We start from the raw sequence: 12,560 nt of genomic DNA, 5'->3' as shown, positions 1-12,560 counted from the left end.
AAGGAATGCCTAACAAAGGCAGTACAAAACAGGATCAGAGCATATAAATATGGAAGGATATAGAAAGGATAACGAACAGGGGCTAAGATAATGACCATATCAAGACCAGGATTAGTTCCAGAGCTTAAACAGCATGGGTCACCAGGGGCAACTGACTCATAGCATATAGTAAGGCAGACCTGAGCCTTATGGGACAACAGGAGAATAATCAAATATTGCCCTGTAATATAAAAGCATAAAATGCAAATGTAACAACATAGCAATAAGGAAAAACACAGGAGTATAAAAGACGTATCCGACGGATCATGGTATCTGTGGCAACAGGTCCATATACGTATATTAATACACTAATCTGGCCAACGTCCAGCATAAGTATAGGAGAAAGACAAAGTCAGTAGTGACCCATCTTACATGGGAAGAAGCAGGAGAGCGATCAGCACATGGTTTTTGTGCCCGAGGATGTATACATGGGATGCCGAGGTAGCACAGCATGAGGTTCAGAGATGAGTCGCATGTTCTAGGAGTATATAGGTTCCGGAGGTAGGTAAAGAAAGACTCCTGAAAAATGAAATCTGAAGCAGTCACGTAACAGAAGCATGGAGCCATCATGGCGGACGGATACTCAGTGAAAGGATTTCAGGTACAGGGGTGTATCCATCCAGTATACTGGAAAGTTTCTGAGATGCCCCTATTGTAGGAGATCTGGAGATAGCATCTAGAGCAGTGGTAGCCAACCCTAGCCCTCGAGAGCTACCAACAGTTCACATTTTGCAGACAACCTAGCTGCTGCACTCATTAATCACTGACACATTTTAAAAGACCCACAGATGGAGCTAATTAGCTAATTAGCTCATTTGTGATTCTGTGAGGAGACCTGGAAAACATGCACTGTTGGTAGCTCTCGAGGACTAGGGTTGGCTACCCCAGATCTAGAGCATCTGAGACTGCAGGTAGCATCAATCTCAGTGGATATCTCATCGAATGCTGGATAAATTTTGTATATTTGTGATCAAGTCAATTGTAGGTGCCGACATTATAGTATCAAGTTTAGTGATCATAGTACGAATACCTGTATCATGAAAGCCAGAGATAGAAAGAACATCCCCCTGCATAACAGTGAGCCTGCCGAGTAGCCTGTCAGTAGAGGCATTTATAGCCTGTAGAAGTATTTGAAAGGAAGCATCAATGCTCATAGGCAGAGTAAACACAGCTGGGCTTATAAACGTGCAGGAATATAGATTGGCTGCCGTGAAGGAGCCGTAAATAACGACGGGGGTGGCTAGCACACCTCCAAGTCTGCAAAAGAGAACTGCAGCTAAAGGGTTTCTTGTACGGCCAACCAGGCAGTTCAGAAAGTATGGTCGGCGGCGTTCATTCAATGCAGGCCCTCACCAGGGTAGCCACGTACCGCAGTCTGCGTCCCACCGGCCAGTCTCCTCATCAGCAGGGAGTTACACACAGGAGGGCGTCTGGTTTGGACCGCCAGAGGCAGCGCCGACCACAGGCAGCGGGATGCTCTCACCCCCTGGCACCCCACACCCAATATGGCGTCTCACTCCAGCAAGTATATGCTGGCCGGGGATGCGCAGCAACAGGGAGGACAGCGCAGCGGCAGCGATCTCCCTGCCGCCGAGGACAGATCCCAGGTGCTCCACAGGTCAGGAAGGATAGGCTCAGGCACTTTTGGGGCAGATATGACCCCAGAAAAAGGATATTTAAACAGGATAGATGCAGAGCTCTCAGTCCCTGCTTCCTCCTACACGCTCGGCCAAGCCACGCCCCTAGGACCCCAATTTTACACGATCACTGTTATGGCACACGCTGTAATGCCGCTTGCATATACCACACAACATAAAGCCCATTGCACATGGCATGCACCGTAATACCCATTACACATGATGGCACACATCGAAAGTTCTCAGCGGCATGTCAGCGTAGTGGGTGAGGGCAGGGTGGTGCATTTTGAGGTTTTAAAAATGGGCAGGGTGCGGCACCCTGCAAAAGAAGCTTAGAGGGAACACTAAATTTAAAACACATTGTTTCAGTGCTGACGGGGACTTTTGTCAAGATAACATTGTGTCTGAAGAGATCAATATAAAGCAGACAAAGTAATGTGCAAAGTAAGGATTCTTTCAAATATGAAAGGTAATAGTTTATTTTTTTTTTATCAATTAACAAAATGCAAAGTGAATGAACAGAAAAATATAATTTAAAGCAGTATTTGGTGTGACCACCCTTTGCCTTCAAAACTGCATCAATTCTAGGTACACTTGTAGTTATATTTTTCAAGAAACTTTGCAGGGAGGTTGTTTCAAACATTTTCAAGCATTATCTACAGGTCTTAGCAAAGAATTTGCGCAAACCTATATCCTAACTTGTATAATCCCAGTCACTCTATATTGATCTGGGTCTGTTGGGGACATACTGTCATCACTTCCAGGACTCCTTGTTCTTTACACTGAAGATGGCCTGCAGACACATTCTTGTACCGCTTTTTGGCCCTACAGCAAACTGCCTCCTGTTACAGCCAAAGTTTTTAAAATTTTGGCTCGGTCTGGAGCACCTGCTGCCACATTCTCACATTCTGGTTACTATATTTTTGTGTATTAAGTAGTTTGGCCTTGTCTCCACATTGAAGGTATGGCATTGTGGCTGCAATTCTTCCATGAAGACCAAACATTAGATGGGCATACTTGGATTGCCACTGGTTTCTGCTAGTTCTGAGCCGATTGCACTACTAAACTTATTTCAATTTTGAAGGGAAGCAAGCTTGATGTGGTGGGCATCCACTGCATCTTCAGTCTTCAAAATTACCCCATTTTTTTATTTATTTTTGTGTTTCTAAAGCGCTTGGACTGCACATCTTGAAACCCCAGTCTACTTTGAAAGCTTTGCCTGGGATAGTACTTGTTGATGCAATTAAACAACCATGTCTGGTTTGTGTTCAGTCTTGCCATGGCGTATGACCATCACTTCACCAAGAGTTTAGCTGTTCCTTACCCAGTTAAGACATCTACACAGCAGTTTTTCCATTTAAAGACTTTAACCCTAAATATGAAACTGATCATTTATCACCTGTTTAGCATGACTTACTAATCCTACACCTAGCTTTCTATTTTTGAAAGCATTCTTAAGGTGGCCATCCAATAGTGCAACTACTGTGACGGATCGCATGTCATTTACATGCGTTTGCAATGTGAGGAGCGTTCCTCACTTTGCAGTTCCAGATCCTATGGGCTGTCATGAATATTTGATGTATCCCCTGCTAGGATCTCACATTGTATGCAACAGGACCGCATACAATGTATGGCATGTGATCCTGTCCCCTGGGAGCTGCCGGGTGAGTCGGAGTATTGCATGCAAGACCTCGTCCTGATGGATGGAGGACTTTACTTTGCAGAATTTTCTTTCCACACTTGCCTAATACTTTTACACAGTAATTTGTATGTATATGATTCTATTTTCTGTGTTTGCTGTGCAGTAACATTTTCCACCTTTTTGACTGAGGTAAAGTAGGGACTATTTGTGTTTTTCAAGTAAGTATTAAGTTTTGGAACTGGCATTGACCACAGTGTTCATCTTGAGCATTCAGATAGGTTTCTCACTGAAAACATTATTAAAATTTGCATCCTTTTGTTTAGTCATCTCGGACTGTGTAAATTACGTTGAAATCCTATTCTTAGTATCTGTATGCCGAATGACAGCAATTTTTTCAGTTTTTTTTTTTTTTTTTTACTAGATGGGACACACGGTCTAATACCACATCTAAACCAAGTCATTCAGTGGATGCGCACACGGCAGAGGTCAACTGCTTGTCATTTAACCCATACAGTGAGTTTATTCTGGCTACCGGTTCTGCTGATAAGGTATAGCTTTTTTTTTTCTTGTTTGTTTTCCACTTTATTTTTCCAGAAGCAACATTTCTCATGCCTTCTTTTTTGGAAACGCAAACAACCAACAAAATGTTTGTGCGCTGTAGTTTGAAACGGTTAAGCACTATTTTAAAATTGATAATGTTAATCAGTTTTTCTTTTTAAGCAGCAGTCAGGTGAGGGTATACTCAACCCACACAAATGAAGAAACATATAGACTGCGCTAAAATAAAGCAGCTTTGGTACTTATGTATTATCTGGGCTGCCGATTTTTTTTTTTGATTGTATGCCTTAACTTAAGGCATACAATCAGATGCGATATCGCATCGCATGCGACCATATCGCATGCGATGCCCCGATTTTTCCATAGGATTCAATGTTAAAATGGACTGAGTCCATTTTAACATGGAATTCAATGGGAAAAAGGGGTCCTTTTCATACCCCTACTATCCAAGTGGGCATGGAGTTGGGTATAAACCTGTGGCGAGCGAACGGTATTCTGTGTCCCCTCGCGGGGCTCGCTACGCACGCCACGCTTCAGGCTCAGGTTTATATCCAACTCCATGCCCACTTGGATAGTGGGGCAAGGAACAGGACCCCTTTTTCCCATTATATTCTATGTTAAAATGGACTCAGACCATTTTAACATTGAATCCTATGGAAAAATCGGGTCCATCGCATCGCATCCGATTTGGTCGCATGCGATGTGCCCGATCCGACCCCTAAATCGGGCGCCCAGATACTACATAAGTACCGCACCTTTAATTAAAATAGATCCCTGTTAATTCCATGTTGGGGTAAAATATACTAAAACTAAAGCAATATAAACAATGAAACATCAGAGTTTATGGCCATCAATATAGTTACGCATGCAGGTATAGGGCGGTATTCAATGAGAATACCTGTGAGGTGCAGCGAATCCTTTTAAGAATTCGCTGCACATTCGCCACGTTCCGGAGCCGGCGGGCTCCGGTATTCAACGTGTCAGGGGCTCGCTGCCCCTGACTGGCGAATATGAGCTCCTGCGGCGATTGCCGCAGGGAGCCTGAGGACGGTGGCAGGCAGAGAGATGGAAGTCTCTCTACCTGCCCCAGAACTTTGTGGGGGGGAGGTGGGCTCCCCGGGTGCCTGGCAGCACAGGCTGCCCCCCGGGGGTGCCAGCAGGGGACCGTATATTCACTATACCCGATCGTAACGATCGGGTGCAGTGAATATATGAATATGTAATGCTCGGCTCCGGCGCCCCCTGCTGGCTGCTGTGTAAAATATATATATATAATTTTTTTTTTTTATTAAATATATATTCATGTGCTTACAGAACATGAATAAAAATAGCATGCCCCTCCTCAGAATAAAATCCCTGATTTTTTTTTTTTACACCAAATGTAAAAAACAAAACACTTTATTTTAAAAGTTCACATTCCACTTCTCCATAAAAAGATAGCGATTGCTACTCGGTGAATCATGGCGAAAAAAACCTTGAAATGTATTCGCCATGTGGTCATTGAATAGGGTGATTCACCGTTTTAGTCAGAAATTCGCCAAACAGCACAAATTCGCCATAAAAACATGGCGAATCAGGCTCATTGAATACCGCCCATTGTGTTGGTAAGTCCAGCTATCAACTGTAATTAGTAAAAATCAACTAGATTGGAATTGTCCTGTTAGTGCTATACAGTCCATATATCCAGACACCAGAAACTGATGGTCAGTAGACCCAAACTACTCCCCATCAGTTTCTGGTGTTACCATGCCCCACACACAATGTTACATGGCATATACTGACAAATATCTATCAAACCAAAAAAAGCAATTTTCTGGCATGCAAAAAGCATTGGATAGCTTGGCCATAAAGATATCTTCCCTCGCATGAATTACAGGGGAGGGAATATATAATTTGCTTAATAGGCTTGCTTACACACAGGAAGTATTCTACAAATGACAAGGAGAATGCTGCTAAAACTAAAATAAAAAATAAAGTGTATATGTATGCCTCAGTTAGGTGCGAGACTAATTGAGTTTTGTTTTAATGAAATTTTTAATTTGTGTACATTAGAAATTCATTGCAGCATTTGCCGTTGTCTCTCCCACACACACAGTTGTGCCAAAACCCTTATCACCTGTGCAGACAACCCCCTTCCTCTATCAGTAGACGCTGGCTATAGCAAACACACCCCCCCCCCTCCCCCCCCTTACACACACACAATGAGGGAGAGCTGATGGTGCAGAGAGGGGGACACAGTAAGGGACAGATCTACAGTACTCTGCACGTTACTGATCCTGCTGCTGTCTCCGTCACACACATAGCTGCTGCTGTGCTTGCACTTTACTTGTGTTGTAGAAAACAACTGCATCGCTGCACACCCTGTGCAATAAGTGGTTGTGTGTGACTAATACAACCAATTATTACGCACGCAATGAATTTATTACAAAACAGTGTAAAGGTGCCCATACACAATGCAATAATTGCATGCGTTTTGGTCTAGATCGCATCGCACGCGATTTGCATGTGATACGATCAGGACTTTTTGAACTATGTGCAATGGATACTTTTTGATCTGCAACGAGTTGTGTGCGGAAGCGCACGTCTCACCCGCACAGTGTATTGGCACCTTAAGAACTGTCTCTTGCAGCTTGAGCTGAGGTGCTTCTGTCTGCTATGTGTGATACTGTCTGGAAAGTCATTGGCTCAGAACAGGAAGGAAGGTTAAAGTGCCCATACACGGTGCAATAACTGCATGCATTTTTGGTCTAGATCACATTGCATGTGATTTTGTATGCAATGTGATCTGGACCCAGTTGGAAAACTATATGCAGCATATCACACCCGCAAATTGCAGTGTATGGGCACCTTTAGTACTGTACAAAGCTGCACACCTGGGTGCTTGGGCAAGGGTAGCATACACTATCCGATGTGGCTGACTTTTAATGGACTGTCTGGCATGCCTGACTGATCAATATACCAGATCAGTCGCGCATGCAAGTTATAAAACTCTCTGGATACAATTATCTGGTTAATCAATGTATGCGCGACATGATCTGGCCAGTCTGCTAATATCAGGCTTATAGGACAGATCATTTAGTTTATGCCCAGCAATGGGAACAGGAGCCTTAATTCAGGTGTCTGTAACCACTTTATTTTTGCATGTCTTTGTGCTAGGTTTTTTTTCTTCACATTTTCTCCTGCCTAGCTATTCTGCAGGGAAGGGGATGCGGTCAATATGCCGGCTGTCGGAATCCCCACGGATGAAATATCGGCACCCCGATGGCTGAAATACCAGCACCGGAATCCCGATTGCCGTAATGCCTGCACTTTGTCCCTCTATGGGTGACCACGACACCCATAGGAGGAGAATAAAATAGTGTGCCGAGCGCAGTGAAGCACCGGGCCCGCTGCAATGGCAGGGCGATCCACGGCCCCCCTTGTCAGCATTTTGACGTTCGGGATACCGGCGTCGGTATTTCGCCTGTCGGGATTCTGACCGCCGGCATTTCATACCAAATCCCAGGGAAGTATGCTTGTTTCCATTTCTCTTGAGAGTAAGAACATTATGTACAAAGTAGTCCAAAATGTATAACCTTTTTTATTAATATTTTTGATGTTCCCCTGTATTGTAGCTTCTGTAGTTGTACTGCTGTATTGCAAACATCTTTCTGCTATTATGTTTGAACTGATTATATTCACAGCATTATGGTCATCAGGTTACCAAGTGTATTTGGGTATGGATCATTGGGTCGGCAGAATTAATGTTGACATACATTAGCTCGACCACTGAGTCAACACATTAAAAAGGTCAACATGCCTAAGGTAGACAGGCTCATAAGGTCGACACAATCATTAGGTTGACATTGGGAACGTCGACAGTCAAAAAGTTGACATGGGTTTTTCAGGTTTTATTGTCCCGAATGTCGACCGTTATGGACACAAAGTGCACCACGTCCCCTCACATGGCTCTCTGCACTCGCCATGCTTTGGGTACAATCTCTCCACGCCGTAATGGATGGTTGTGCATGATATACCACCTTTCAGCTCAAAAAAACCTGAGCAACCCATGTCCAACTAATGCTTGCCTACCTCTTGACCCTGTCAACCATTTTCTTGTGTCGAACTAAGGCCCGTCTACCTTCAGTGGCGGACCCAAATGTATGGCAACCTTAATAGTGTCGGCCTAATACCCGTATACTGTGTACTTGCCTTTCCATTTCAATAAGGCAGGAACTATGGCGTTATATTTGCCAAATTGATTCAATATCAAGATGTAAGAAGAATGTCTAGCAAAGTAATAGTGATCATATCTTATATGTATTTTACTCCCAACATTGGTGTGATTGCAAAAATGTGGCAACTATGCCAGTAAATCCATAAATCTGTAGAAAACTATGCTTAATGAAAAGCTCAGACTTAACTTTTGGATGTATAATTTGTAAGTTCTGCCCTTCGGAGTCCTACAAGAGGAATAGTTTGTGTAAAACCCTGGTTTTGTATTCAAACCATACACTATACTGTATTTTGCTAGTAGAGGTTGAGTATCCCTTATCCAAAATGCTCGGCACCAGAAGAATTTTGGATAACTGATTATTCCGGATTTCAGAATATTTTTATATTTCAATGAGGTAACTTCAGCTATTTTACATTTATGTTGTATAAACACATGAAATACACAAATATTTTTGTGCATAAAACAAGGTTTCAAAACAAACCGTTTGTGTACTATCTCATGCACTGAATTTGGATGCAAAGCAATCCTGGTCTTGCACATATTCAGTGCCAGTTACATATCATGTCCCCAGAAGTGCCAGTTACAGATGTTCCCAGTAGTGCTTATAGCAAGAATTGTTTGTTTGTTTTGTTTTTTTAACTTTCTGAAATGTATGGTTTTCGGAATAATTTGGATAAGGGATACTCAACATACAAATTAAATGAAACCATGGGGCAGGCTAGGTTTATTTTATTTGCCTGGTTTTTAAGAGCTGGTTATGTTTCTTTTTTTATAGACTGTTGCTCTTTGGGATCTTCGGAATCTAAAGCTGAAACTTCATTCTTTTGAATCCCATAAAGATGAAATTTTTCAGGTGAGAGGAACAGTAGTACCCTTCTTAAAAATAAATTTTTGGCTGTGTTCATCTGATAAGTAAATGACCGTTTGTGCTCTGCACATTTCCCTATAACTTATAAGATGGGTTCGAGATAGTACAGTATTTATCCAGACAAGTTTGAAATTTGACTGTGTAATTGAGGTTTTTCTTTTGTTTATAAAGGTACATTGGTCTCCTCATAATGAAACCATTCTTGCTTCCAGCGGTACTGATCGTAGACTTAATGTTTGGGATTTGAGGTAGGTATTAAATTGCACCCTTAAATTGAGTTTTTTTGTTCTTGCTCTGTACCTGACCGCAACACACTAATTCTCTACAGTGCAGCAGCTGTTAACTCATCTGAAAACCATGGTGCCATGTAGTGGATGTAATACTGAAAAATGTGTGCACTTTTGTGTTTAAAGTATATTGACTGACTAATAAACAATGGGGTGACATAATGACAGTATGTGTGGTGGTGGATGCTTAACACACACAGGAGAAACTGCAAATTCTTATTTTTTCTTTAATATATTCCAGTAAAATTGGTGAGGAACAGTCAGCAGAAGATGCCGAGGATGGACCCCCTGAACTTTTGGTATGCTCCCATGCAAACTGTTACACATTAATCCTCATCCTTATTTGTAAAATATTGCTGATCATTTGATCTAATGTATGTATCAACTCTGTATTTTCTCCATACTTAATGAAATGTGAATTTCAAATTGTTTTTGTATAGGATTCCTAAAAATGTAAAGCAAAATAAAATTAAATGCATTTTGCAATATGCTACACTAGAAAGACCTGACTTTTTTTTTTTTTTTTTTTGTGTTGAAATAGTTTATTCATGGTGGACACACTGCAAAGATTTCTGACTTCAGCTGGAACCCAAATGAGCCCTGGGTTATCTGTTCAGTGTCTGAAGATAACATTATGCAGATTTGGCAGATGGTGAGTGCAATCTGATGAAGTATTTCAAAAACTTGTCACTAAACCTGCGTTGACTACTGAAATGAATAATTAGCAGCCCAGTTTGAAGTTTAGACGAGGGTTTTCCACCCTCATCCCTCAAGGCATACTAATATGAACAGCTCCTGTTTACGTTATATCCATGCTTTAATACAGATGGTTACTACAAAATAGCATGTGCTCTTTTAAGCCATATAAGGAATAGTTATTGTACATGTATATCCTACATAAGTCTTAACTGATTATACCACTTTTACACCAGAATGCCGGGTAGGACCCGGGAAATTGAACCCGGGAAATTACCAGGGCATGCCCTGCCTCAGACCCCATTTACACTGCACTTCAATCCAGGTTATTCCCAGGTAATGCCCTTTTACACTGAGAACGGATCAGCCCTGCCTTTCCTTGCTGCTGTCATTAAAAAATGGATTTTTGGCCTGTTGATGAGGTCACAACAAATGGAACATGACACTCCTCAAGTTTTTTTGCTTTATTAAGCTGAAAATATGCATAAAATCATCATACATTGGAATCTTTATAGATGTAATGCATTCTCATAAAGAAAGATGAAGATGCGTATGAATACAAACGTGTAACACACTGGGACACACTGTGTGACAGCCAGCGTGTGTTCCTGCAGATGAGGCTGTAAACTCACTGGGGAGAGTGCTTCCAGCACAGACTGTTGCTGTAGTGTAGGGCACAGTCTGCACACAGCGTGGTAACGCTGCTTCTGCTGCTGCTCCATGTGCCCTGTGCGGTAGAAGTATCCAATCAGCTCTTCGTGGCCTTCTCCCTGCTAAATAACCCGGATAATGACCATTTACACCACCCTGAGCCCCGGATAAGCCCCGTGTCCGACCCTGAACATTTGCCGGGTCAGATCCCCGGGAAACAGGACCCGGGTTATTTTTTTTCACCCCATTTACACCATGCCCTGCCCCTGACTGGAGAGGCAATATCCCAGGTCCAACCTCTGGTGTAAAAGGGGTATTAGAGAGTATGTCCTGGCAATTACAGAAGAGAATATTTATTTTTCTGTAATTTAAAAATATACATAGTTGTTGAACAATTAGCAGTGCTCACCTAGTCAGTTCTAACAACCTTACCATGTTGGGAGTACTCTTCAATAACCAAACTTTTTTATATTCTATGAAGAATACCAACAATAAAAGAAAACTATAGTAAATGATGGAAAATTGATTCATTTTTGGTCATGGTTCTGAACTCATGGTTGAGATCAAGGGTAGCCAACGTCAAGAGTTACCACCATTTATGGTTCCCACACTCTGTGTGATGGTCCTATCCAGTTTGAACTTTTTAGTTAAAAATGCATTGTGTGAAGTTCACAACACACCAGGTTTCTTTTGCCTTGTGGTGTGTGCTACCTCGTAGTTCACATCGCAAGCCAAATAATTATGTGCAGGCACTACTTTTTGTACTAGACCACATTGCATCTAGTTCAGATTGCACGCTGTTGTAGCGTATCACTTATGATTTGAAGTAGATTTAAGGCAATCTAGTACAAAACCCATTTAGCACAAATAGCATTGTGTGCTATTTCTTGAGGACTGGACTTGGCTACTCATGGTGAAGATAAATGTATTTTGCAGAATATGAAAACTAGTGTTGAAAAGGGTGTTCTCAAATATACAAGAGGATGGCCAACTGTAGCCTTTAATATAAACTTGGATCTATAGTACTTCTCAGACATGTTGATAACCTGCTGATAAGGTGTGGATTTTCTTTCAGAATCATGTTTAGTTATTTGTTCTAATAAACATTTGTTCTGTTTCAGGCTGAAAACATTTACAATGACGAAGAGCCAGACATACAACCGTCTGAGTTGGAAGCACAGGGATCCTAGATCTAGAGATTTTGGGTGGAATTCGCCTTTTTTTTTTTTTTTTGTTAAAATGGCAGATGTTAACAAAAGTTGTGAAGTGGTTGATATTCATTTAAGTTAACTTTTTTTATCATTGAATACAGCACACTGACAGTTGAGTTTCCCTATCTGTTGTATTGTATTAAACATGTTTGTATGTGATACAGAGCTGGTTGGAATTTAAAAAAGTAAAAATAAAATAAAAAATAGCTCCCACACTAAAGTTTTTCATTAACTGAAGTGTAAAAGTGCTATGACTAATGTAGATTGCTCAAAAAGAGTCACGTTTGAAAGTAACTATGTAGGGGAATGCTATATGGATCCTTGCACTCGCCAAATACATTATTGGCTCACTCAAGTCATCCCCTCTGCTACACATAAAAGTGGCCACACTCTTGATCTTGTCTTCCAGATTGGACTAGAAGTATCTGACCTAAAGATAAACCCAGTCACATGGTCAGACCACCACTCAATATGGTTCTCAGTCGCAACCCCTCAAAATAGATCTGTGCCCATGGAATTGACCAAATATCGCCCTAGGAGGGCTATGACTCCTCAGGCCATGGCAGCTAACTTGAACCTCTCAGCAGTGATGGGGACCTGTAAAGATCCATGTTCCCTAGTCCATTTTTATAACAGGGCTGTGACAGAGGCACTGGATACTATAGCCCCATTGCGTATTCGACCCTGCAAACCACACCATCAAGCTCCCTGGTTTGACAACAGTATTCGTGATCTCAAGAAAAGGGGTCGTATAC

The 12,560-nt window shown here is 41.8% G+C and overlaps 1 protein-coding gene across 1 annotated transcript in view; it reads left to right on the top strand.

Annotated features, from left to right (window-relative positions):
• RBBP7 (RB binding protein 7, chromatin remodeling factor) overlaps positions 1–11,964 on the top strand; it is a 29,901-nt gene extending 17,937 nt beyond the window's left edge. The window contains exons 7-12 of the mRNA XM_083173944.1: positions 3,740–3,866; positions 8,868–8,945; positions 9,132–9,208; positions 9,489–9,546; positions 9,789–9,899; positions 11,716–11,964. Coding sequence (XP_083030070.1) covers positions 3,740–3,866; positions 8,868–8,945; positions 9,132–9,208; positions 9,489–9,546; positions 9,789–9,899; positions 11,716–11,784 — 520 coding nt within the window. The 3' untranslated portion in view covers positions 11,785–11,964. The remainder of the gene's footprint in view (positions 1–3,739; positions 3,867–8,867; positions 8,946–9,131; positions 9,209–9,488; positions 9,547–9,788; positions 9,900–11,715) is intronic.
• Positions 11,965–12,560: the final 596 nt, after the last annotated feature.

The sequence above is a fragment of the Crinia signifera genome, chromosome 2 (genome assembly GCF_055691185.1).
Source record: "Crinia signifera chromosome 2, ASM5569118v1, whole genome shotgun sequence".
Taxonomy (NCBI): Eukaryota; Metazoa; Chordata; class Amphibia; order Anura; family Myobatrachidae; genus Crinia; species Crinia signifera.
This window is presented reverse-complemented; position numbering and strand designations above follow the sequence as displayed.